Source organism: Mandrillus leucophaeus, unplaced genomic scaffold (genome assembly GCF_000951045.1).
Source record: "Mandrillus leucophaeus isolate KB7577 unplaced genomic scaffold, Mleu.le_1.0 Scaffold847, whole genome shotgun sequence".
NCBI lineage: Eukaryota > Metazoa > Chordata > Mammalia > Primates > Cercopithecidae > Mandrillus > Mandrillus leucophaeus.
The window spans coordinates 440834-467231 of NW_012109219.1; the positions used below are offsets into that span (position 1 = coordinate 440834).

General features: G+C 39.3%; 1 protein-coding gene across 1 annotated transcript in view; it reads left to right on the forward strand.

Moving 5' to 3' along the window:
* The window catches only part of AGTPBP1 (ATP/GTP binding protein 1), a 217377-nt gene extending 191595 nt beyond the window's left edge, over nt 1–25782 (forward strand). The window contains 1 exon segment of the mRNA XM_011968515.1: nt 25039–25782. Coding sequence (XP_011823905.1) covers nt 25039–25216 — 178 coding nt within the window. The 3' untranslated portion in view covers nt 25217–25782.
* The last annotated feature ends 616 nt before the right edge of the window (nt 25783–26398 follow it).

Genomic DNA, 26398 nt, shown 5'->3' on the forward strand with positions numbered 1-26398 from the left:
TTTCCATTTGCTTGGTAGATCTTCCTCCATCCCTTTATTTTGAGCCTTTGTGTGTCTCTGCACATGAGATGGGTCTCCTGAATACAGCACACTGATGAGTCTTGACTCTTTATCCAATTTGCCAGTCTGTGTCTTTTAATTGGAGCATTTAACCCATTTACATTTAAGGTTAATACTGTTATGTGTGAATTTGATCTGTCATTATGATGTTAGCTGGTTATTTTGCTCGTTAGTTGATGCAGTTTCTTCCTAGCATCGGTGGTCTTTACAATTTGCGATGTTTTTGCAGTGGCTGGCACCCAGTAGTTCCTTTTCATGTTTAGTGCTTTCTTCAGGAGCTCTTGTAAGGCAGGCCTGGTGGTGACAAAATCTCTCAGCATTTGTTTGTAGGATTTTATTTCTCCTTCACTTATGAAGCTTAATTTGGCTGGATATGAAATTCTGGGTTGAAAATTCTTTTAAGAATGTTGAATATTGGTCCCCAGTCTCTTCTGGCTTGTAAAGTTTCTGCCAAGAGATCCACTGTTAGTCTGATGGGCTTCCCTTTGTGGGTAACCCAACCTTTCTCTCTGGCTGCCATTAACACTTTTTCCTTCATTTCAACTTTAGTGAATCTGACAGTTATGTGTATTGGAGTTGCTCTTCTCAAGGAGTATCTTTGTGGTGTTCTCTGTATTTCCTGAGTTTGAATGTTGGCCTGCCTTGCTAGGTTGGGGAAGTTCTCCTGGAAAATATCCTGAAGAGTGTTTTCCAACTTGGTTCCATTCTCCCTGTCACTTTCAGGTATACCAATGAGATGTAGATTTGGTCTTTTCACATGGTCCCATATTTCTTGGAGACTTTGTTCATTTCTTTTTACTCTTTTTTCTCTAAGCTTCTCTTCTTGCTTCATTTCATTCATTTGACCTTTGGTCACTGATACCGTTTCTTCCACTTGATCAAATCGGCTACTGAAGCTTCTGCATATGTCACGTAGTTCTCGTGCCATGGTTTTCAGCTCCATCACGTCATTTAAGGACTTCTCTAAAGTGGTTGTTCTAGTTAGCCATTCGTCTAATCATTTTCCAAGATTTTTAGCTTCTTTGCAATGGGTTCGAACATCCTCCTTTAGCTTGGAGAAGTTTATTATTACCAATTGTCTGAAGGCTTCTTCTCTCAACTCATCAAAGTCATTCTCCGTCCAGCTTTGTTCCATTGCTAGTGAGGAGCTGCGTTCCTTTGGAGGAGAAGAAGCGCTCTGATTTTTAGAATTTTCAGCTTTTCTGCTCTGGTTTCTCCCCATCTTTGTGGTTTTATTTACCTTTGGTCTTTGATGATGGTGACGTACCGATGGGTTTTTGGTGTGGATGGCCTGTCGGTTCTCAGATCTCAAACTCGGTGCTGAGAGAACCACTACTCTCTTCAAAGCTGTCAGACAGGGACACTTAAGTCTGCAGAAGTTTTTGCTGCCTTTTGTTCAGCTATGCCCTGCCCCCAGAAGTGAAGTCTACAGAGGCAGGCAGGCCTCCTTGAGCTGTGGTGGGCTCCACCCAGTTTGAGCTTCCCAGCTGCTTTGTTTACCTACTCAAGCCTCAGCAATGGTGGGCACCCCTCCCCTAGCCTCACTGCTGCCTCAGAATTCGATCTCAGACTGATGTGCTAGCAGTGAGTGAGGCTCCATGGGCGAGGCCTCATCATACTCTTTAAGGGAACTGTGGCATAAAAACGGTTAAGAGCTCCTCATCCTTATCATTGCATATATAAAAAAATACAAACCAAGCCAGGCACGGTGGCTCACACCTGTAATCCCAGCACTTTGCAAGGCCAAGGTGGGCGGGTCACTTGAGGTCAGGTCAGGAGTTCCAGACCAGCTTGGCCAACATGGCAAAACCCCATCTCTACTAAAAATACAAAAATTAGCCAAGCATGGTGGTGTGTGCCTGTAGTCCTAGCTACTCAGGAGGCTGAGGCAGGAGAATCGCTTGAACCCAGGAGGCAGAGGTTGTAGTGAGCTGAGATCCTGCCACTGCACTCCAGTCTGGGTGACAGAGTGAAACCGTGCCTCAAAAAATAAAATAAAATAAAATAACGACAACAACAACTAATAATGGCCAATTACAAATTCAGTTTTCTTTTGAGATTTTACTGTAGCTCTTTCTCCTGTTTATTGATGTAGGAAACCAGTCACTTTTTCCTCCATGCTATCATTCCTCTTTGTCTATCTCAGATGAATTTTTTACATACTTCTGACTTTTCCTTGACTTCTGTATCCTGACACTTTTGAGGATTAAAGGTTCTCAATCTGCGTTTGTCTGTGTTGCATGATTATATTCAGATTATGCATCTTTGGCGAGACTATCACGGATACTGTTCGCTTCTCATTGCATCTTATCATAGAACGCAGTTTTAATTTATTCCATTACTCAAGATGTTCCCTTTGATCATTTAATTAAGATGGTATCTGCCAAACTTCTCCATTATGAAGTTAGTTTTTTCCTCTTTTATAATTAATAAATATTTTTATGGGCACGTACTTTGAAACTGTCAGTATTCCATTTTATCATCCTACTTTTAGTTTATTCATCTTATATTTGTATGTATTGAGTTTATGATTTATAATTTTAATTCAGTGAGTTTTAATCTATTGCTGTCATTGTTTATTTTGATGCTCAAAATTTTCCTGATTTGGCCCCTTCAAACTTCTGTATGTTTTTTATATGTCCCCATCAGTCTTTGAGGATTTCCTTGCTTTTTGGCAGAACAGGATTTCCCAGGCCGTCATTGCATGTTATTTATCTCAGTGTTGGAATCAGTCATTTCTTCAATGCTCCCTGATTCCTTTTGGTGGAAAACAGTATTTATATGTAAGCCTCGGTGCTAGTTGTTATTTATTGCTTTTGTGATGTTACTGCTCTGAAGTCCTCTCAGTGGACAGAGCTATAGAATATATTTAAGTATTTACATACATGAATTTATATGTATGTGCACACATGCATATACATGCGTGCTCAAATAAAGACAGACATAACCTGAAAATTCTGAGTTCACAGTGATATGTTCAATTCTGATTCTACACCTAAGGGTTAAGTCTAGTTTTAAAATTTTAAATGTCTACTTCCCTTCCTTAACAGTGAGAAACCTGGCTGTCATCATCTTGAATATTTTTTACTTATTTGATCAACCTGCCTGTGTGTAACTAATCTTCTATCTCACTGCTCTCTCTCGGATGCCTTCCTCACCCTGCTTAGGCTCCAACAATCCAAAGGGAGGGAGCTTTTTAAAAATTATTTTTGTAATCTCAGTATCTGTCATGTAGTAGCTATTCATTGACCAATTATGTTCTATTAATGAGTTGTTATGTTTAGATGTTTATTGCAAACCTATTATGGGCAGTGTTGAGCTAGAATCTCTGCAAAAGTAGGAGAAATGGGAAATGAGAGCTCATGTCCTGAGGGGAGCCAATAGTATAATGGAGAAAGCACAGTTTATGTTTGTGAAGTGGCATGATGGTGTTATAAAAGAGTACAGAAATAACAGTTAAAAATTACATAGACATTTGGAGAAAAAGAGTGACTGAGTGAAGTCTGGATTTACCTGGGAGAGTTTTTCCCAAGTCATTAGGTTTTAGAGTAGGGCTTGAAAGATAATAGTAGATGAGGTTTGGTAAAAAAATAGCAGCTGAACATGAAGGAAACAAAGTTAGCAATGGAAAATACAGTAGCCCCCTTATCCTTGGTTTCACTTTCCATGGTTTCATTTACCTGTGGTCAAACGCAGTCCAAAAACATTAAATGGAAAATTCCAGAAATAAACAATTCATAAATTTTAAATTGCATGTTGTTCTCAGTAACGTGGTGACGTCTCCTGTCATCCCACTCCATTCCACCTGGGACATGAGTCATTGTTTTTGTCCAGCGTAGCCACACTATAGACACACTCTGCCCACCCCCTGCACCCCTTAGTCACTTAGTAGCTGTCTCAGTTATCAGATGGAAAAAACCAGATATATGGAGTTGGTACCGTCCACAGTTTCAGGCATGAACAGAGGGGTCTTGATCTTGTCCTCTGCAGGTAATAGGGGACTACTCTAGACTAGGTAAGGTGGAAAGACTTATCTGGAGCTTAGAAAAGTTAAGACTGAAGAAAACATCAGAGGAGCAAGTGTTCAGTTCTTTGCTAATGAGTATAGATTTTACAGAAGAGGAAATAGTAATTGTGTGTGTCTTTAAGTAGGGAATGATAGATGATCCATCCTATATGAAAAATGTATTAATTCAAAACATTTAGAAGCTTATAGTAGCCTGGTACTTCTGTGACGTAAGCACCAGCTAATGTGGTACTCTGAGGAGAGCGGCGACTGCAGAGCGATCTGGAGTTGTTTTTTGAGGTGGATACTTCCGGTGTGATATGACACATTACTAGCGTACTGCTATTCAGTTTATGCTGCTTCTTAAATGTAAATTTGTTGTTGTTGTTGTTTCATTTTTCATGTAATACAGATAGAGTAAATAAGGGGGATGAGGGAGGTTCTGACTATGGGATGAAGATGAAACTAGCCAGCTTTATAATTTCAGATCAGATCTTTGGTATATACTTGTTGCTTTTAAGCCTGCTTTCCCCCACCCAATACAGGTTGGCAAAGCTTTTTTCCTTAGTTACTGCTATTTATTATTTTAATATCTTATTTTATAGTAATTGCTTATTCATTCAGCTGTTCTTTTTCTTGCTCTTGGAAACTTTTCAGGAATAAGTGCAAATTCTTGTCATTATTTACATTATTGGTAATGTGATGTGGGGGATGTTGTACATATTTCTTATCCTTACCTCCTTCTCTTAGCTGTTGATATTCATCCTTTAGTTGTACTCTGCATCAGTGATCACTAATAAAAGTTACTTTGGTAACAACAGCCATAGTTAATTAACACAGGTCACTTGGGTTTATTTGTTGAGCGGGAAACAGGGGTGGTGTGTTCGTAAACTTTCCTTTGAGCATTTTTTCCTTCATCTTCTTTTGCTTTTTCTCCTCTTCCACATCTCAACTTACCTGCTTTCTGTGGATGATATTCATTCCTGTGACTTTACATTCTACCTGTATGTTGACAACTCCAAAATAGTTACAATCTCCCAGACCTGTGGATCCATCTTCCAACTTGCTTATGTACACCTGGACACAAAACTAACTGGTCTAGAACTCAGCTTGTGACTGCTGCTCCCAGAACAAACCTGTTCATTCTTAGCCATCCCTGTCCACCCAGATGCTCGTGTCTTATTCTTGGCATTTTCCTCTTTCTCTCTTACCCTTAACCCAATCCATCACCCAGAACTTTTCGACTTCTCTTCTAAGATATTTCTCAGAGCATTCATTTTTCTCCATCTCCTTTACCATTACAGTAGTCCAGGCTGCCATTACCCTTTGCCTGGACGACTCCAGTAACCTTCTGACTGGTCTTGCCCCATGTACTTTACTTCTGGTATCCTCCACCTTCTTTGCATGCACTGGTCACTCTCATGCTTAGAAACCATTATCAGTGTCCCAGGTGTGTAATGGAATATATCCATTGTCAGAGTCTCTGAGGTCCAGCATAAGCTACCTACACCTTCCTCTTCTCTTTCAGCTTGTCCTACTCTCACTTTGTATCCTTATCATTCTAACTGCACTGACCACCCTTGAATTTTCAGAACAGTGCTTCTAAACCAGCTATGGCAAAGGACCAGTTTCTGTTTTACAACTTTTTCTGTACTGATACTTGAGTAAAAATACGATGAGAATGAAATACTGTGAAAATGGAAGAGAGGACCCCAAAGAATACAAATATGAGCTCTAATTTCTTATTATTAGATTCACCATACCTATAATTTCTGTGTCAAATTGTTATAAGGGTTTCTGAACACTTCATTTCAGTTTCTGTACTTTTGTCACCATGGGCCAGTAACAAAGAGTTTGTGGACCACACTGGTCGGTGGACCACACCTTGAGTAGCCTTATTTTAGAACAGATCAATCCTTTGTCACTCTAGGGTCTTTGCATTTTTGGTTTTCTCTACCAAAATGTCTGTGTCTCCACTTCTTTAAGATTGTATTATTATCCTCAATCTGGTTCAGTTTCAGTACATTGTGTTTAGGAGTAGACTTATTTTTAATATATCTTGCTTGACACTTAATAAGTACTTTTAATTTGAGGACTCTTGACTTCAGTTTTGAAGTTCTCAACCACTGTCTCTTTGAAAATTGCTTCTTTATCATTCCCTTTATTCTGTTCTTGTAGAATTCCTGTACTGAAATTTCTCAGTCTGTTCTCCATGCATATCTCTTAACCACTTTTTCATGTTTCCTTTTCCTGCTACAGTCTAGGTAAATTCTTCAGTAGCATTTTATAATTCACCAACTAGTTCCAGAATTTATCTCCTGGGAGATTTTTATTTTAATGACTATGTATTTCACATCTAATTTGCTCTGTTTTGTTTCTGCGTTTATTTCACATTTTCTTTCTTCTTTTTTTTTGAGACAGGGTCTCATCCTGTCACCCAGACTGGAATACAGTGGCACAATCTCGACTCACTGCAACCTCCACCTCCCAGGCTCAAACGATTCTTCTGCTTCAGCCTCCTGAGTAGCTGGAATTACAGGCAGGTGCCACCGCCTGACTAACTTTTGTATTTTTAGTAGAGACGGGGCTTCACCATGTAGGCCAGGCTGGTCTTGAACTCCTGACTTCAAATGATTCACCTGCCTCAGCCTCCCAGAGTGCTGGGATTACAGGCCTGAGCCAGCACCCCAGCCCTTGCATTTTCTTGTTTATCTTATGACCGTTATTCTTTCCTTCTTTGAAGACCCTAAGCACTTTCAAAGTCATTTGTAGATTGTGCTGTTTATTTTTATTGTGTTGGTAAATTCATCCACTATTTCTCATGATCCTATAGTTTGCAGGCTCACTTTGAGTAAGAGTCCGCCACTCCCAGGCCTTTCAAGCCTCTCCCCGTAACCTTTTAATGATTTTGTGATTCCTTCTACCTGGCCCTCTCAGGGCTCCGGCACAAGTTTATGGTAGCATGATACTGACGTTTCAGACTTCCCATCATTTAGTGATTGGGGATTTTCCAGGACAAGTCACTGCGTTCATGAAAGTTCTGGCTGTGATTCCCTCTGTCTTTCTTTCTGACTTTATAAGTGCAATGCTATAAAGGCTTTAGCTTTAGGCAGAAGTCTCAGCCTTATTTTCTCAGCCTCCTTTCTAAAGTGGGAAGCCTAACTCCAGCTGCTGCATTCACAAGTCTGAATTTAGCTCCCTGCCTGTAGGGCACTTTCTCAGCCTCTCTGTTGCCTTGAAGGAGCTACTGCTGCCTGCTTTTGGACCTGGTGGCACACCCATGACCTGACTTCGTGATTCTGTTCTTTTTCCGGTCCAAGGAGATGTATATCTTATTTCTATATGCATATGTATCATTTTTGTCATCCTATTTTGTATTTTACCTAATCATTGCTCTGTCTTTGGGACAGGGATAACAGGAACCTAAAAGTATGTACTTTTCTATACCAGTTTTTTTTTTCTTTTTTTTTCTTGAGACAGGGTCTTACTCTTGCCCATGCTGGAATGCAGTGGCATGATCATAGTTCACTGCAGCCTCAACCTCCTGGGCTCAAGCAGTCCTCCCATCTCAGCCTCCTGAGTAGCTGCGACTATAGACACATGCTAATTTTTTTTTTTTTTTTTTTTTTGGTGGAGAGGGAGCCTCCCTATGTTGCCCAGGCTGGTTTTGAACTCCTGGGCTCAAGCAGTCTTCCCACCTCGGCCTCCCAGAGTGCTGGGATTACAGGCATAAGCCACTGTGCCTGGCTTCAATACCAACTTTTAAGAGAAGCCTTTTGCTCACACTTTGCCTGGCTAACTCCTAGTTAACCCCAGAGACTGTATCTGTGCTCTTTAGTACTGCATAATGTGCCATTCATGGTACCTTGCAGTGTGTGCCAGTCACATAGTGAGTTATTCGAATAAGAGGTAGGTAGCTATGTAAGATTTAAAAATTCAATGGAATTAGATTTCTGGGAATAGCACTGTCTTATATGCCCTAATTAATCATGTAAGCACATTAGACTTTATCCTTTAGTCATTTGGGAGTTTTAAAGCCACTGACAAAGTATGCCATTTTACCTGAAAGAAGTGTATGGGCATTTTTTTGAAACTGGCAAGGTGGAGGCAAGAAAATTCTTAAGGAAAGTGTTTGGAATCATTTATATTTGAGGGGAGGATGAGTGCTTCAATAAGAATAGTGAGGATAAGGGGCAATGATTGCTTGAGGAGGTAGTATTAGGTAGCATTGGAGGGTCGTAATGAGGCATATGGAATCAGAGTAGGGGAAGCCACATTTCCAAGTGTAAGTGAAAAGGGTAAATGACAGTATTAGAGATGGAACTAGGAGACTACTTAACTTTTACTAAGATCACCCCCCTGTCCTTTTCTCTTTATTGTCTGTGCTCTTCTGGATCCCTTCTTTGTCCTTATAATTTTTAATCTATTTCGTGGTCCTAATGTGAAACTGAGGTATCAAGTTAATGAATACAAGTTCCCCCAACTTTTTTTTTTAGTTGAGTTCACCCTTTTATAATCTTTCAAATCCATCTTTCCCTGCCAGAATTTTGCTTTATTCAACCTGTATGCAGTGTGGATCGTGTTATTCCACAAATTAGCCCTCAATTTAGTTTTATCCTTCTTGGTTTTAACTATTTCCCGAGATACTGTATCTGTTATAAATTAATTTATTTTCATTTATAGGCAAATACGCTTGATCGTTGCAGCAATAAGAATAAATGTTTACATTAAATGTCTTTTTCAACATAAGTAGTAACTCATTGACAGATGTTATCCTAGTCTGCTCAGACTGCTATAATGAAGTACAATAGGCTGGATGGCTTATAAATGACAGAAATTCATGTCTCACAGTTCTGGAGGTTGTGAAGTCCAAGAGCAAGGCAACAGCAGATTTGGTGTTTGGTGAGGGCCTGCTTCCTCATAGGTGGCCTTCTTCTCACTGTAACCTCACGTGACATAAACATTCAGTTCATTACCTTTCATCCCTGTTCTTACCCCAAAATTCATATCCTTCTCACAAGCAAAATAGGTCATTTCCATCTCAATAGCCCCAAAGCGTTCGCTTATTCCAACATTAACTCAAAAGTTTAAAGTCCAAAGACTCATGTGAGTACAGTCATGAATCATTTAACAATAGGAATACATTCTGAGAAATGTGTTGTTAGGTGATTTCACCATCGTATGACTATCATATAGTGTATTTGCAGTAACCTAGATGGTATAGCCCATCACACACCTCTTCTATATGGTCTAGCCTATTGCTCCTAGGCTACAAGCCTGTACAGCATGGGACCGTATGGAATACTATATATAATTGTAACACAATTGGAAGTATTTCTGAATTTGAACATATTTGAATATAGGAAAAGCACAGTAAAAATATGGTATTATAATTGGGACCACTGTCATGTATGCATGACATCGTTGACTGAAACATCATTGGAGCATATAACTGTGTCATCTAAATCAGATATGGGTGAGATTCAAGATACAATTTGTCCTGAGGCAAATTTTCCTTTAGCTGTGAGCCTGTGGAATCAACCAAGTTAGGTGCTTCTAAAATACAATGGGAGGACAAGAACAGGACAGGCATTTTTATTACAAAAAGAAAAAGGAGTGACAATTCTTGAGCATGTCCAAAACCTGAAGGCTTCAAAATGATCTTTAGCTGCATTCTCTGCTCTTCAGGCCCAATGGGGCTGCCGTTCCACCTTCTGGACATGCTCGAGTGGGGGCTCCATCCCTACAGTTTTACTGGCCAGTGGTTGGATCCCTAAGCCTCCAGGCAGTCCTGTCCCCACGGCTTTGCTGGGCCTTGCCCTGGTAGCAGCTCTTTGCGGTGGCCTTGCCCTTGTGGTTCCTTGCCTGGGTTGTGTGCCTATGGCTCCATCCTTCGATATCCTTCGATATCTAGGTGGAGGTAGCCATGCTCCCCAGGCTGGTGAATTCTGGGGCTCAGCAGAGACAGCACACATGGATGCTGCCAAATGCCTGCACCCTCTGCAGTGGTGACCACTGCATGTGTACCACACCTGGACCTTCCAGAGCCTCACCTTGTGCTGCTGAGGAGCAGGGTGCCAGATTGCAGGGAGTGGAGTCTGCGAGCCTACAGGCACAGGCGGCTCCTCTTTTGAAACCACTCTGATGATCTCTGAATTGCCTGTTGGGGAGGGCGGTCATTCTTTTCTTGTCTTGGACAGTAGCTCCTGGCACTGTTTATTTGACTGACTTTATGCCTTATCAGTTGGTCCTTTGGCTACACCCTTGGTATTCTTTCCCAAACTCTCTTTCTCGTTTGTTACGATATAGACAGGGTGAGAGTTTTCCAAATTTTTAAGTTCTGCTTCCTCTCTCATGAACGATTCCATCTTTAATTTCTCTAGTCTTGCATTTTACTATAAGCAATCAAGAGAAGCCAAGCCATACCTTCAACAGTTTGCTTAGAAATTTCCTTGGCCAAATATCCTCATTTTCATCTGAGACCTCACCAGAATGGCCTTTACTGTCATATTTCTACCAACATTGTATCAGGATTATTAAGTATTCTTTAAGAAGTCTGAAGCTTTCTCTGTAGCTTTCCTGTTTTCTTTCTGAGCCTCATCAGAATCACTCTTTATGGGCATTCACAGCCATGTATCCCTTTTGTAGCATGCACCTCCATACTCTTACAGCTTTTACTCACTACCCACTTCCAAAACTGCTTCCACATTTTTACATGTTTGTTACAATAGCACCCCCAATTCTTTTCTGCCTTGGTTTCAATTTCTGCCTTGGTTTGTTTGAGCTCCTGTGACAAAATACCATATACTGGGTACCTTATGAAGAACGGAAATCTATTTCTCACAGTTCTGGAGACAGAGAATTTCAGGATCAGGGCATCAGCAGATTCAGTGTCTGGGGAGGGCCTGCTTCTTTGATGGACAGTGGTCATCTCACTGTAACCTCATATGGCAGAAGGGGTGAGGGATCTTTATGGGGTCTCTTTCATAAGGGCACTAATCCCATTCAAGAGGGCTCTGCTGTCGTGACCTAATCACCCCCCAAAGGCCCACCTCCTAACACCATCACCTTGGGAATTAGGGTTTCAACATATGAATTGGGGTGGGAAGGGGAATGTAAATATTCGCCCAATTTCAGATATTATGTAATTATTCTTTACAATACTGAACCATCAGGTTTTTGGCATGTAACATTTAAGTTTGTTTAAATAAACTAAGAAAAAGGTAACAGACTTATTCAAAGTGAATCTGTGATAATTATGAAAAATAAGTCACCAGTCATTCCATTTAGTTTCTACACCATTGCTTTATTTGGTGAAAGATAAGTTTAGTCTTTTAAATAACAATGGAGATTTAAAAATTAGGTGTAAATTAAACAGAGCTTAAAACTACTAATCTGTAAAATTATTTTAATTGGAAAAGCTTGAAACTTCTGAGTGTGTGAGTTAATATTACAAAGTTGACAGAATCTTAACCCTGCTAGTGTTACTATATATGTAAGCTATCTTTTTATTATTTGTTTTTAGCCTTTTGTGTCTTTAAATTTAAATATGTCTTATAAGCAGAATATAGTTATTCTTTATCAATCGGAGCATTTCGTTCACTTACATTTATTGTAATTTTTGACATATTTAGGTTTAAATCTACCAGATTATTATTTGCTTTCTATTTGTTCCATCTGTCCTATTTTTTTTTCTTTCTTTTAGATTGGTTGATTTTAGATTTATATCGGTTTTATTTTCTTAACTGATTTTAATGGACACTTGGCGTTACTTCATGCAGTCTCACTTTATCAAACTCTTAACATAAAATTGTAGTTTTGGGAGGCCGAGGCGGGTGGATCAGGGGGTCAGGAGTTCAAGAGCAGCCTGGCCAAGATGGTGAAACCCCGTCTCTACTAAAAATATGAAAATTAGCTGGGCGTGGTGGCAGGTGCCACCTAGCTACTCGGGAGGCTGAGGCAGAGAATTGCTTGAACCCGGGAGGCTGAGGTTGCAGTGAACTGAGATTGCACCACTACACTCCAGCTTAGGTGACAGAGCGAGAACTCCTTCTCAAAGAAGAAAAGAAAATGTACTTTTATCTTTTTTTAGACAATACAGGATTCTTAGAGCATGTTAAGTCCATTGAACCCCCCTCAACATACCTGTTGCTGTTGTTAGATACTTTCAGGTACTGTGAGTATTTTTAACTTTATAGATATTATTGTTTAATGCAGTCATTAGCTCTCACTACACATTCCACCCCGATCTTTTTTCTCTTCATTTTTTCCCTACATTTTGGGTTTTATCTGAGATCATTTTTCTTTTTCCCAAAGAACACTGTTATCTCTTCACCTTTACTTGTGAGGGATATTTTCACTGGCTGGAGAATCTAGGTGACATTTACTCTCTTTCAGTACATCAAAGATATGATTCTGTTGTCTTCCATCTCCACTGTTGGGATGTCCAGTTAGCGGTTCGTCTTACTGTTGCCCTTTTGAAAATGGTCTTTTTTTTTTTTGAGATGGAGCCTTGCTCTCTCGCCAGACTGGAGTGCAGTGGCACGATCTTGGCTCACTGCAATCTCTGCCTCCTGGGTTCAAGCAATTCTTCTGCCTCAGCCTCCCAAGTAGCTGGGACTACAGGTGCGCACCACCACACCTGGCTAGTTTTTGTATTTTTAGTAGAGATTGGGTTTCACCATGTTAGCCAGGTTGGTCTTGAACTCCTGACTTCGTGATCTGCCCGCCCCCACCTCCGAAAGTGCTGGGCGTGAGTCACCATGCCTGGCTGAAAATGGTCTGTCTTTTAAGGCTAAGTTGCTTTTATGAATTTCTCTTAGTCTTTCATATTTAGGAGCTTTATACATAGTTAGGATTTTCTTTTTATTTTTGCTTGAGGTTCCCGAAGTTTCTTAAATTTGGAGCTTCATGTCTTCTATCAGTTTTGGGAAATTCTTAGCTATATTCTCTTCAAACATTGTTCCTGCCTTCATTACCTCTCCTTCTGGGACTCCACTTATGTTTACATTAGATCTTTTCACTATATCCTCTGTGTCTTTTATTCTCTTATGAATAAATTTCTGTCCTTTCTATTTATAGAAAATAGATTTCTATCTCTTTGTGCTTTCTTCTGGATGTTTTTCTTAACCCACCTTCTGATTTACCCATTCTTTGTTTAGCTGGGTATTAGCTGACATTAAATTTATCTTTTTAATACTTGATGTAATTAATTAAGGGGTGGGAGTTAGGAAAAACATCTATCTACAAAGACTCCCTAGGGGATTATTTTTTTTTTTTTTTTTTGAGAAATATTGCCTTTGGGGCATAAGCCAGCATTTGGGGAGCTCGATAGGTTTTACTTTCGAGCAGACTTTGACTTGCGCTCCCCACTTGCACCCCCATTTTCTGGATTGTACTTCTGCTACTTCTCCCTTTTGGCCCTATGTGCGTAGCCTCTCTGAAGCATCTTTTGAAAGCCAACTTCCCATCTTTGTGAAATAGGAGATGGGCTGAAGAAGGGAATTTGAAGGTCTAACTCCTCTTTATAAATCTTTTAGGTGGTTCTTGTTTTCAATTCCACCCTAAAACCCATTTGTTAAAAATAACCACTGTCTCCAATTGCTGAACTTTTCTAGGGCTTTGTAATGTACGTCAGCATTTTTTCCCCTTGATTTCTCTCCCTACTGTAAGTACTTAGCAAAGTGAAGGAAGTTGGAACTCAAGACCGTTAGTGTCATTCGTCTGCCTCCACCTGCCTCCATCTTCCAACATTTTGTTGATATCTCTTGTTTGCTTTTGATACTGGTATGCTGGAGGGGGTCTCCAAATGCTGGTGGGACCTTGACCCCAGCCAGTGTCTGTGTCCAGGCTGTTGACACCAGCATGCCAAGGAATTGAAGGATGAGTCAGAAAATAGTGAAAATACGGAGATGTATTGCAAAACAAAAGTACACATTCAAGAAAGGGGACTGTAGGCATACTCAAGAGACAGTCCCACAGTGGGGTCTGGGATTTTTATCTTTTATCTTTATGGTTTCTTTAATCAAAAGGTGGAATATTTGTGAAGATAACTGGAAAAAGGTGGAGATTTCTCAGAACTGCTGTGTCACCCACTTTTACACCAAATATGGGCGTACCTGGAACTGTCATGCCACTGGTGGGTGTGTGACTTAGTATGTTAATGAGCATATGATGGGGTCCTAGGTAAAACCTAGGTCAATTCCAGTGCTGTGTTGGGTCCAGTTGGTCTTAGCCAGGTCCACACCCTGGTTTTTCAGGGTCTTATCAGTCCCTAGTTTCTACAGCCATTTCAGCAGTTTCTTTTTGCTAGTCATGTGAAACTGCTGCCTAGAATTTTCTATTCTCTTGTGACCACCCTGTATTATTCCTGTCTCATTGTTACCTCCTCTTGAATTTATTTTCTCCCTATGAATTTATCCTTAAAAAAAAAAGTTGTTTTTTTTTTTTACTGTCATCATAGTAGTAATTAAGAAGGGATCAGAAATAAATGCTTATGTTAGATCCTCTGTGTTTACCAAAAGTTATAGAACTTTCTTTTCAATAATGTTCATTGTTGAATATTCATTACGTTATATATTCCCAGGGCATTTATTGGTAATTACCAAACAAAAGTCATTTTAATTTTACCCATTTGTGTTGTGTAATAAAAATTCCATCTGATGCAACACTAAGTCTGCATTACGTTTTTCCTGGGGTAGGTGTTTCTCTTTCAGGTCAAAGCTGGAAATACTGGTAGGACTCGTAAAAGCAAATAGCTATAGTATTTTTGTGCTTAGCAAAAGGCGTTTTTATTTTATCTGTTATCTGAACGATTAAACAGATGTAAATAGCTATCAAATTAGTGATTGTTAGTCTGTAAGACTTAGCTGTATAAGGAATTTGATGATTGTAAAGATTTATGGATATTTATATTTTTGGTAGCCTCTTGGAAGAAGAAGTTACTTCTCTCACAATAAGTAAGACTTCAAAATAAGAATATACCAGCATAAGGAAGAATACATAGTGTTATTCATATTAGAAAATAATGTATATTCTTTAATTGTTGCTGATTGTAGCATTCTATATATTCCTGATAAGATCAAGTTTTTAAATCTGTGGTTCAGATTTTTCACATTGTAATGGTTTTTGGGTCTGTTTGTTCTATTAGGTATTAAGAGAGATGTTTTCAAGTTTCCCCTATCACTGTGAATGTGTCCACTTTTCCTTTTAGTTCTGTCAATTTTTGCTTTATGTATTATTATAGTAGATGTGTAGAACTTTTGAATCATTACATCATTCTGGTGGATTGATCCCTTTATCATGAAACGTCTCTTCTTTGGTAATGCTTCTTGCTTAAAAGCCTGCTTTGGTTTGCATTAGTGTAGCTGTCCTAGTTTTGGTTGGTTAGTTTTTGCATAATATATCTTTTCCATCCTTTTAGTCCCAGTTTTCTCTTTATATTTAAGATAGGAATCTTGTATGTATCATGTAATTGTATTTTATAATCCAGTTAGTCATCTTTGTCTTTTAATTGAAATATTTACTCCATTTCCATTTAATGAATTACTAATACAATTAAGCTTGTAAGTTACTATATTTGTTTTCTATTGGTTTCACTTGTTTTATGTTTTTTTTTCCTCACCTTCTTTGAGATTAATTCAAAACATTTTATTGTTATTCCAGTTTTGTCTCTCTATAAGCTTGTTCCATTCTCTTTTACTATTCTTTTACTGGTGCTCTAGAGATGACAACATGGATATTTGGTTTATTAGCGTATCATAAAAAGTACTCTTCTTGCCTCTTCACAGACAATGCTAGGACCTTGGGATGTATTCTCACCTTTTCACCATTTGTGTTATTGTCATATATTTTAATTGAACGCTATATATTTTATTTTATTATTTTTTATTAGTATTTTTTAAACTTTTAGGTTCAGCGGTACATACGCAGGCTTGTTACATCGGTAAATGCATGTCACGGGGGTTTGTTGTACAGATGATTTCCTCACCCGGGTACTAAGACTAATAGTTATTTTTTTCTGATCCTTTCTGTTCTCCCACTTTCCACGCTAAAGTATGCCCTAGGGTTTGTTAAACTGAACTCCATATATTTTAAATCTAATTACACATTATTAATGTTTTAGTTAGTCATATTCACTTAAATTTACTTTTCCGTTGTTCTTCATTTCTTCCTCTATTTCTGTGTTTTGGTTTAAGATTATTTTTCTTTTAGTGCATGTCTGCTTACAACAAATTATTTCCATTTTTATTTATTTGAAAATGTTCTTATTATTTCACCTTCACTTTTGAAGACTGTATCTCCAGTATAGAATTCTAAGTGGGTCTTCCCCCTAGTGCCACCTCGCCCCCCTCACTGGCACTTTAAAGAGACCACTGCATTGAATTTGAGCTTCCATTGTTTATGCTGAGAAATCAACTGTCTTTTTTTGAGATGGAGCCTTGCTCTGTCGCCAGGCTGGAGTGCAGTGGCACGATCTCGGCTCACTGCAATCTCTGCCTCCCAGGTTCAAGTGATTCTCCTGCCTCAGCCTCCCGAGTAGCTGGGATTACAGGCACGTGCCAGCACAACCAGCTAATTGCTGTATTTTTAGTAGAGACGGGGTTTCACCATGTTGTACAGGATGGTCTCGATTTCCTGACCTCAAGATCTGCCCGCCTCAGCCTCCCAAAGTGCTGGGATTACAGTCGGGAGCCACTGCGCCTGGCCTACTGTCTTATTTTTTACTCCTTTGAAGGTAATGAGTCTTGTCTGGATACTTTTAGGTTTTTCTGTCTCTGGTTTTTAGCAATTTTGCTATGAGTGCTGAGAGTTGGTTTTCTTTATATTTATCCTACTTGGGATTTGTAGCCCCTCCTAAATGTGTGATTTGAGTCTGTCATTGTTTTTGGAAAATTCCCAGCCCTTAGTTCTTCAAATGTTACATCTGCCACATTCAGTTCTCCTCAGCAGGTTTAATTTATGTGGAGATTTTTCTATCCTTTTTTGCTTTCTTCCCTTCAGTTTGGACATTTTCTACTTACCTATCTCTTCTTCACTAATTCTCTTTCCAGCTCTGTCCAAAAAAATTGAGTTCTTAATTTCAGTTAAATATTTTTCACTTCTAGGCTTTCCATTTGATTCGCTTTAAATAGATAATAGATGGTGAAATTCTTCATTTCATCATCTGTTTGGACATATTAATTACAGTTATCATTTAAAGTTCCTGCCTGAGAAACCCCATACTGAACTACCTTTGGGTCTGTTTCTGTTGAAATACTTTTCCTGTTTCTGTTTCTTAATATGTCTGGTAATATTAGGTCAAATGCCAGGTATTATGTATAAAAACTTCAGAGGCTCTGGATATCTTCCCTCATGGAAGATTCATTTTATCTTCTGGTAGGCTTTTAGAGTAGGGCAGATTGCCTCAGTCCAGAGAGCCACTGAGTTGCCTTAAGGTAGGGTTGCAAAATGTGTGAAACCTCTTTTAACTCTTGGTTCACTCTTGAAAGCTGTAGCCCTCCAGAGGTCACAACTGAAGGTCTAGGCTCCTCCTCTCCCCAGCACCACAGGACTACCAGAAATTTCTGTTGCTCACTTTTTTATTTTTTGTTTTAGTTGTTTTGCTGCTTTATGCATTGGTTTTTAGCCTCTTCTGCTATGTAATTTAAACATTTGTCAAATGTCTTTAAGGGAAAACTGTCAAGTGTTGAGGTCACATGTCTGCACCTCCCTTCTTTCAGGAACCTTGGCAGCTCTGAACTTCAGTTTTTGCCTCCAATCCTTTGAAATTGCTGAAAGCTCTGATGACTTCTCTGCCTCTAACAGCTGCCCTTGCTTGGCCTGGGTTCCACTGGACTTTGCCCCACGCACCTTTTTTTCTTTGCTGATTTTGCTTTGTATCCTTTCACTGTAATAAGTCATAACTGAATTTGACTGTGTGCTGAGTCCTGTGAGTCGTCCTAGCAAATCACTAACCCTAAGGTGGTCTTGGGACCCCTGATGAGCATGTTCATTCTCCATTTCTGTAAAGGTTGGTTATCCCAGAGGTTCTAATGTTCTACTGAGAATGATCAGAGACAGATGGTTTTGTGATCCTTTTATGGATGTGTGCAGCTGAGGCTCAGAGAGGGAAATTTACCTGAGGCCATCCATCTAGAAATTCCTGTCAGAATCAGAAATTGGATTGAGGTCTAACTCTAAAATTCATGTTCCTTTATTGTATCTTCTGTCCCCCAAGTGTATAACCAAAATTACTAGAATATAATGGTTTCAATTTTTGAAATACTGTTGTATAATTTGGGTAATTTAATCATTTAACACTTTCATTATGTGTAAGTAATGTTTTAAATCAATGGCAAAACAAGTTGGAGCTTAGTGACATAGTTAATTGCCGCTTCCCAAAGCCAGTTTAGTGATACAGCTGCTCCTTGACTTACAGTGGGATTATGTCCCGATAAACTCATCGTAAGTTGAAAATACCGGAAGTTAAAAGACCATTTCCTACACCTAACTACCAAACATCATAGCTTAGCCTAGCCTACATTAAACATACTCAGAACACTTAAACAGTAGCCTGCAGTCAGGCAAAATTATCTAAGGCAAAGCCTGTTTTATAATAAACTGTTGGATATCTCAAGTAATTTACTGAGTATTATACAGAAAGTAAAAAAACAGAATGATTTCGCAACATTGTAAAGTCAAAAAAAATTAAGTTGAACTATTACAAGTCAGGGACTGTATTGTTCTTTTCAACAAAAGTACAAATGAATTAGCAAATTTTTTTTTCAAATAGACATACTCTCTCATTGGATATTCGGTACGCTAGTTCTGTGTGTATGCATGTGTGTCTATATGCTGTAGCTATTTAAGCCTGACAGAAATTGTTACTTGCATTTTCTATGGATAACTTTGTTTACTTTGTGATATTTTTAGGAGATGCTGTATTTATCTTTCACAAGATAGGAATAAAATTTTATAAATTCTATAAATGAAACATCCTCTGGTATTTGTGCAAATAGAAAGATTTTCTTTCACACTAAATCTGACATTTCAATACAAGAAAATCAGACACACTCAGCAAGTCACAAATGCTGATAATTTAGGCAGTGGCATAGTTTTCTGCTTGTGCATCATTTTCAAAAATTTTCCCCCGTGGTATTTTATTATGCTATCTTAAAACACGTGGGTTATGCTCAAGAGTTCAGAGTGCAGAGTTCTGAGGTGCAAAGGTAGATGGAGTATTTTTCATCCTATTGGCTTGAGACAGGCCATTGCCTGGGTTCTTTAGGAATTGAGAAAGGCTGATTTATTGTTTTCTTGAACAAGATAGGTTTTATTATTGTCATATTATGAACACAGCAACTTTGTAAGATGGGTAGGACTGATATTGTTATCTCTGCTTTACACTGAGAAACCTGTGCTCGGAGAAGGGAAATGGCTTGCTTGGGGTCACACAACTGGTAAATACAGTAGAGGCACAACCCAGAATTTCCAACTCCATGGGCAGTGTTTCGCTTTCGCTGTGCCTGTTGTAGGTGATGGAGCTGAGGGTCTACATTCTGGTGTCTTGGATGTCAAATCAGCTCTCGTGGAAGGAGATGGCGTATATTTGAGGGAGATGGTGAATTTTTTAGGTTTAGTTTTGTGTTACACTTAATAGCTTAATGTGAGGGTAGCCAGAAAAATTTCTGAATCTGCATGAAGTAAAATTGTTTTCTGTTCTCTTTAGAAATCAGTTGAAATTATAAACCTTTTCTGCATCATAATGACACCATACAGCGGAGAATTTCAATGCATTCATCCTGTGAGGAAGGCTCTTTGGGTGAAAGTTTCGATGTTTTTCTTGAAGCAGCATGACAGTATTTGGTTTTGGACTAAAATGCTGTTTTCCTTAAGATGAAATATTTCTTAATTGCTTTTGGCTTAGTCTATTCAGAGTAGAAGGATGGATGTTAAGGCAGGTGTACACAGGGCAGCTGTCAGAGAATGAAGCAGAACAAGCCAAAAGGAGTGAACTTATGTGAAGACAATGGGGGACGCAAGGAAATGGTGGCATTAAAACAAAGTAATCATGATGGGAAATAATTAAGTACTGGTTAGACTTTTTTTTCTTATGATTGTCAGAATTTCTGGACTCATATCTGCTTATTTAAGCGATTATTTTATAAACATAGGGCAAGTGACCTTGAAGTCTTTTTCTTAAGTGAAGGTTTTGTGAGAATCATAGGAAATAATGTCTATGAAAGCATTTCCTATGTTGTAAAGTGCTCAAAACATATGTTGAAATTATTAATAAAAGCAAAGATGAATTGCTGTGATTGGTCTTGTGCCTTGAAGTTTGTTCACTAAATAAAATCTGTGGGATTAAAATTGAGGATCTTGTCAACCTCAAGGCTTTTCATAAAGAGTTTAGCAGACATTTATTGAGGTGCCTGCAATGTGTCATGCCCTTCTGGAAGCTGACAGGAGGTACTCAGATGGGTAAGTCACAGTTCTTGATGTTACAGGTGCTTGTGATTTAACACTGAGAAGATAGGCACACAAATGAGTAGTTTCAATTGCATACATAAAGTGATCAGATAGAATGTGCAAGGTACAAAGGGGATACAGAAAAAGGACACATATCCCAAGATGAGCTTAAAGGACGAACATCTGAAGATGAGACTGAGCTGTGTTTTGAAAAAATAAGAGTATTTAGGGGAAGAAAGATGTGAAGTATACTTGGATTTGTCCATTATAAAGATATTCCTTTGTAGCAACTGGGTACTTATAAACTGAGACTGGGTAATTAATGAAGAAAAGAGGTTTAATTGACTCATGGTTCTGCAGGCTGTACTGGAAGCATGGTGCCACAGTATGCTTGGCTTTTGGGAAGGCCTCAGGGAGCTTTTACTCATGGTGGAAGGCAAAGCAGGGGCAGACATGTCACATGGCGAGAGGGGGAAGTGCCACACTCTTTTAAATAACCAGATCTTGCATGAACACAGAGTGAGAACTCATTACCATGAGAGGCACCAAGCCACTCATGACCCAAGCACCTCCCACCAGGCCCCACCTCTGACACTGGGCATTACATTTCAACATGAGATTTGGAGGGGACACACATCCAAACCCTATCAATACCTTATGCAGAGGAAACAGTGCTGGTGAAGGCTTGCAATATGAAATGTGAGGCATGGAGTGGTCAGGATATTGAGTGGCAAGACTTGCTTATAGTAAACTGGTTTGCATGACTCTCAGAGTGACTGATACCAAGCATACTGGAAGAGGATTGGGCTTGGGGAGAACAGTGAGTTCTCCAGATGCTACATTTGAGGTGCACATGAGACAGTCATGCAACTGGCAAGTCTATGCATCTACAGAAATTCAGTGGAGAAGTTGGGGCTAGAAATTTGGATTTGGAAGTAATCAGAATACAGGTTAAAATAGATGAACTTGTTCAAAGACGGGATACTTATAAGAGCTGTTGGTTAAGAAAGCATTTTTGGCCGGGTGTGGTGGCTCAAGCCTGTAATCCCAGCACTTTGGGAGGCCGAGACGGGCGGATCACGAGGTCAGGACATCAAGACCATCCTGGCTAACACAGTGAAACCCTGTCTCTACTAAAAAATACAAAAAACTAGCCGGGCGAGGTGGCGGGCGCCTGTAGTCCCAGCTACTCGGGAGGCTGAGGCAGGAGAATGGCGTAAACCCGGGAGGTGGAGCTTGCAGTGAGCTGAGATCCGGCCATTGCACTCCAGGCTGGGCGACAGAGCGAGACTCCATCTCAAAAAAAAAAAAAAAAAAAAGAAAGCATTTTTATAAATACAGTGCCTAGGTTTGAGGAATACATAGAGGATGAGGAGCACGTGATCACCATTGAGAAGGGACAGAAAGGAATTAAGCAAACTAGAATAGAAGGGTATCAGAATTTTCACCACCATGAAGCACAGTGGAAAGAGCTAGTAAAAATGGACTGGAAAATGGTGATTGGAACAGCAGTCTGAATGCTGGTTTTAGTGAAATGTTGGGGGTTGTAATCTTCTGTTTTTCTCTTTCCCCTGTCTCAGTATTTATTTCCCTAGCTCCTTCGAGATCCCCCGATATCTCTCTCTCTCTCTCTCTCCCCCTCTCACACATACTCACTCTTACATACACTTGTGCATACCTCTTTCCACCATGAACTTCCTCCTCTTTGCACACTCAGCCTGACTGATGTGCCTGAGCTAGCACTGGTCGGCTCATCACAATAACTCGACGTGTGCTGTATACTTCAGCTCTAATGTAGACCTTAATGAAGCTGTGGCTAGGAACATTATTTTATTAGCACCTGGAGAAACAAGAGTCAAATGTTAGGGCCATTGTGGGTTATAGGGGTGGAATCAGAGGAAGGGACCAGTTCCATACCCTGACGAGAATGGGTGATTTCAATAAATGAATAGAGTTCTTCTCATAGTCAACATGATGGATGAGCCAAGATCAAGAACTGACAGGATCAGATTATTTTCCTGAGCATTTCTTGTGAAGATGCTGCTTTTAATTTTCCAGGTGCTTGCCTTCCAGGTTGTGCTACTTTGTCTTAAAAGTGCACATCAACATCTGATACAAACATTGCTGTAAGATTCCGTACTGTCAAGGAGCTTATTTAGCTCCATCCTGGACATCCTTCTTGCTCCTAAATCATACTTCTGTCATTCTGTTTCCTCGCTGACTTCAGCTTATAAGAGTAGGCTTTTTCTGTAAACGCTTTCCTTTTGTTCAAATTGATTAACTCTCTAATATTCAGTTTCCCATGGAGAACGAGATCCTTACTCTGATTCCAGTGCAGTGGCTGGGCTCCCAGCAGCCAGTTTCACTTATGCCAAGTCTGTTTTCAGATGGGAAAGGTAGGCTGGAATTCCGCTGTCCATAGATCTCTTGAACAGTGCGTGCTTCCCTGCCCACCTACCCAACACGTGGATTTTGTGTTCTTCCCACCTGTGGGGAGACGCTGGCCACTCTTGTCTATCTGGAAGCAGCCTCTGTAGTTCTGGGTGGTTTCCCCAGTCCCTGTGCTGGCACAGTGCGTAACTTTTTAGTATGTGTCTCTTCCTCACATTTCCATTATCATTTCTTCTTGTTATGACTGTCTCTAGGAAGAAAATAAGTATGTGGCAAGAGGAGGTTTGTCTTTTTTCCCTTCCCTCTTTTCCCCTTCTTTGCTTCAGTTAGTTTTCCATTTATTCTAAGAATCACCTGGGACTCCTCTGAGAATTTGAAATACAAACTCAAGGAGGAAGAATGAATTACTGTATTTCAAAAGAAACATGGTAAGTCATTTTAAAAGGTCAAATAAGGTCAGGCGCGGTGGCTCACACCTGTAATCCCAGCACTTTGGGAGGCCAAGGCAGGCAGATCAGTTGAGGTCAGGAGTTCGAGACCAGCCTGACCAACATGGTGAAACCTCATCTCTACTAAAAATACAAAAATTAGCCAGGTGTGGTGGCAGGAGCCTGTAGTCCCAGCTACTCAGGAGGCTGAGGCGGGAGAATTGCTTGAACCCAGAAGCAGATGTTGCAGTGTGTCGAGATCACACCACTGCACTCCAGCCTGGGCAACAGAGAAAGACTCCATCTCAAAAAAAACAAAACAAAAACAAAAAACACAAATAATCATTTCTTTTAACCTAACTTGTTTCTCTAAAGACCTAACAGATTCATACTAAATATTTTAGTTGCAAATTAAAAACTGAAATTGTTCTTGTGAGGGTTAGGTATGTTGTTGAGTCTCACACAATTCTCCAAGCCACTCAGCCTGATTTATTTGGACTACTCTATCATATTGCAAGCTCTGAACTTTTAAGAGGAAGTTTGCTACATTAGATCAAGGTGGTTTTGCAATGTATTTTTCTCTTTAATGAGCAAGATTAAAGCCAGTATAGGAAAAAAGGTACTCTTGCCAGATAAAGTCTTGCAAACTTCTCCGAAAATTAGAACCATGTAATCTATTAACTTTCCCATCCCACCTTAACTTCCAGATATCTGGACTGAATTTCATACTCAGTTGCATGAATTCTCTCATTTTAGGTGCCTAATGACATCTGCTTCTCTCTTATTTTAACAGATTATTGTTCCCTTTTCATTGTCTGATTTTATAGGTTTTAAATGCATCAGTTATAGGAAATCCTTTTTGGAAACAGGTGGGAAATAAATAAACATACATCTATATGAAATTAAGGTAGTTTTGGGCACTACCTTAGAGATTTTGAAATGTTTCTGTAGTATTTCTTTGATACTGTGTGTGGGGGGGTGTATCTCACAAATAGGGAGATATCAGAGTGATGTGATCTTTTTCTAGGAAAGAATACGTTACAGAACCTAGTAGAAAAGTTGTCTCAGTCCCAAACGACTTACTTCATGAAATATTTAGAAGCACTTAGTGCTTTTAAGCAAATGTCTTATTCTGTGTCCTTAGGGAAAGTATTAATCTGGGTATAGAGTGTTCACTTGTTTTTCATTTTTATTCTTGACCTGCGGAAACTCGGGGGGTGGGTACATGGGCTGTTTTTATGGCAGCTAATCACTTTATAGACTTAGAGTGAGTGGTTTTAGTGCATTGCTCGAGAAGCCAATTAAATGCTCACAGTTTCTTGTAAGGACGGTTGAAATTATGTTTGCCTGATTTACAGTGACTGAAGTAGAATTTAAAAATAAATCTTAGCTTGCAAATTGGTGAAGTCTTTCAAAGAAATAACCTGATGAGAGAGTTCACTGTTTTTTTAAGCTATCTAATGTTAGGATATATGTCGATACTCTTGTAATATAATTAATAATTCACATTTCACTGCTTATTGTCAATACAAGGAACTTTCACCTATTATAAATCTCAACTTGTTCATTTGGATAAGATTTTTAAAGTTAATGCAGCTTATATCATATTGGAATCAAAGAGTTAGTCCAGTATGGTGAAATAATCTTACATTAGGACCTTAAGACCTAACACAGTCTTGTATGGTCTGTGTGTTTTGGCTGCAGCCCTACCACTTACGTTTTGGATGAAGATGAACCTCGATTCCTTGAAGAAGTTGATTACAGTGCAGAAAGTAATGATGAGTTAGATATTGAGTTGGCTGAAAATGTAGGAGATTATGAACCTTCTGCTCAAGAAGAAGTGCTTTCTGACTCTGAATTATCAAGAACATACCTACCTTGAGCCCGCTGCCATCTCCTGTTAACCGCAAAGAAGAAATGGAATATCTTGGTTTTTATTTCACAGGAAACTTGAGAGAAATGAGTTTATACAGAGCTGACTCAAAAAGACAAAAAGTAACTTGGGCCAGTTTGGTTTCAAGACAATAAATATGTTATTAATTAATGATGAAATTGGCACTTGTTTTATTTTAGATATTCAGTGCACTTTATGTAGCATTGAATGATCAAATATTGGATTTACCTTTAAAAAAACCTGAGTATCATTGCATGAATTTTTATCTCCCTATGGTTATATCCTGCATCAAATGGATAATTTTGAAGTGTGTTCAGAATATAAAATTGAAATTTTAGAGTTGTTGAAAATCCTGAGTTGTTGAAAGCTAATATATATGTACATGGATTTCTATAGATGTGTTTGTTTAGAAGTGGGTAGATATTGAAGATAAGACTGTTCTTCAGAATCATGTTAACTATTGGGTTGTGACTGAAGTAATCCAGGGTTTGCCTTGAAACCATTACATTCTACATTTACCAAATTAAACAAATAAAACTGTATTAAATGTTGCATTCATTTTGTCATCTTCTTTAACCAGCTCAGATTATTTGATGTATAGAACTTTGTGAGAATGCGATAAAAACCCAGAATTGGACACAGTGATAAAAAGTTGCTTTTAAGAAAGTTGGCTGGGCATGGTGGCTCATGCCTGTAATCCCAGCACTTTGGAAGGCTGAGGTGAGTGGGTCACTTGAGGTCAGGAGTTTGAGCCTGGTCAACATGGTGAAACCCTGTCTACTAAAAATACAAAAATTAGCCAGGAGTGGTGGCAGGTGCCTGTAATCCCAGCCACTCAGGAGGCTGAGGCAGGAGAATCACTTGAACCCAGGAGATAGCGCCACTGCACTCCAGCCTGGGCGACAGAGTGAGACTGTCTCATTAAAAGGAAAAAAAAAAGCTGAATATGCTAGTCTTAAATTTTGTTATGATAGAGGTATACCCACACCTATCATAAGAGATATATCTGAAAGCCCATTTCTCTAATACTTTGCCTCATGGATATACCTAAAGTGTATCACTGCAGTTGAACAGTTTGTTAAGAAGCTTGCAAAATGCAGTGAGGAGATGATCCGATATTAAATGTGCATTTGTCTGTTGAGCTTATTCAGCATCTCGTGAGCTGTGCTG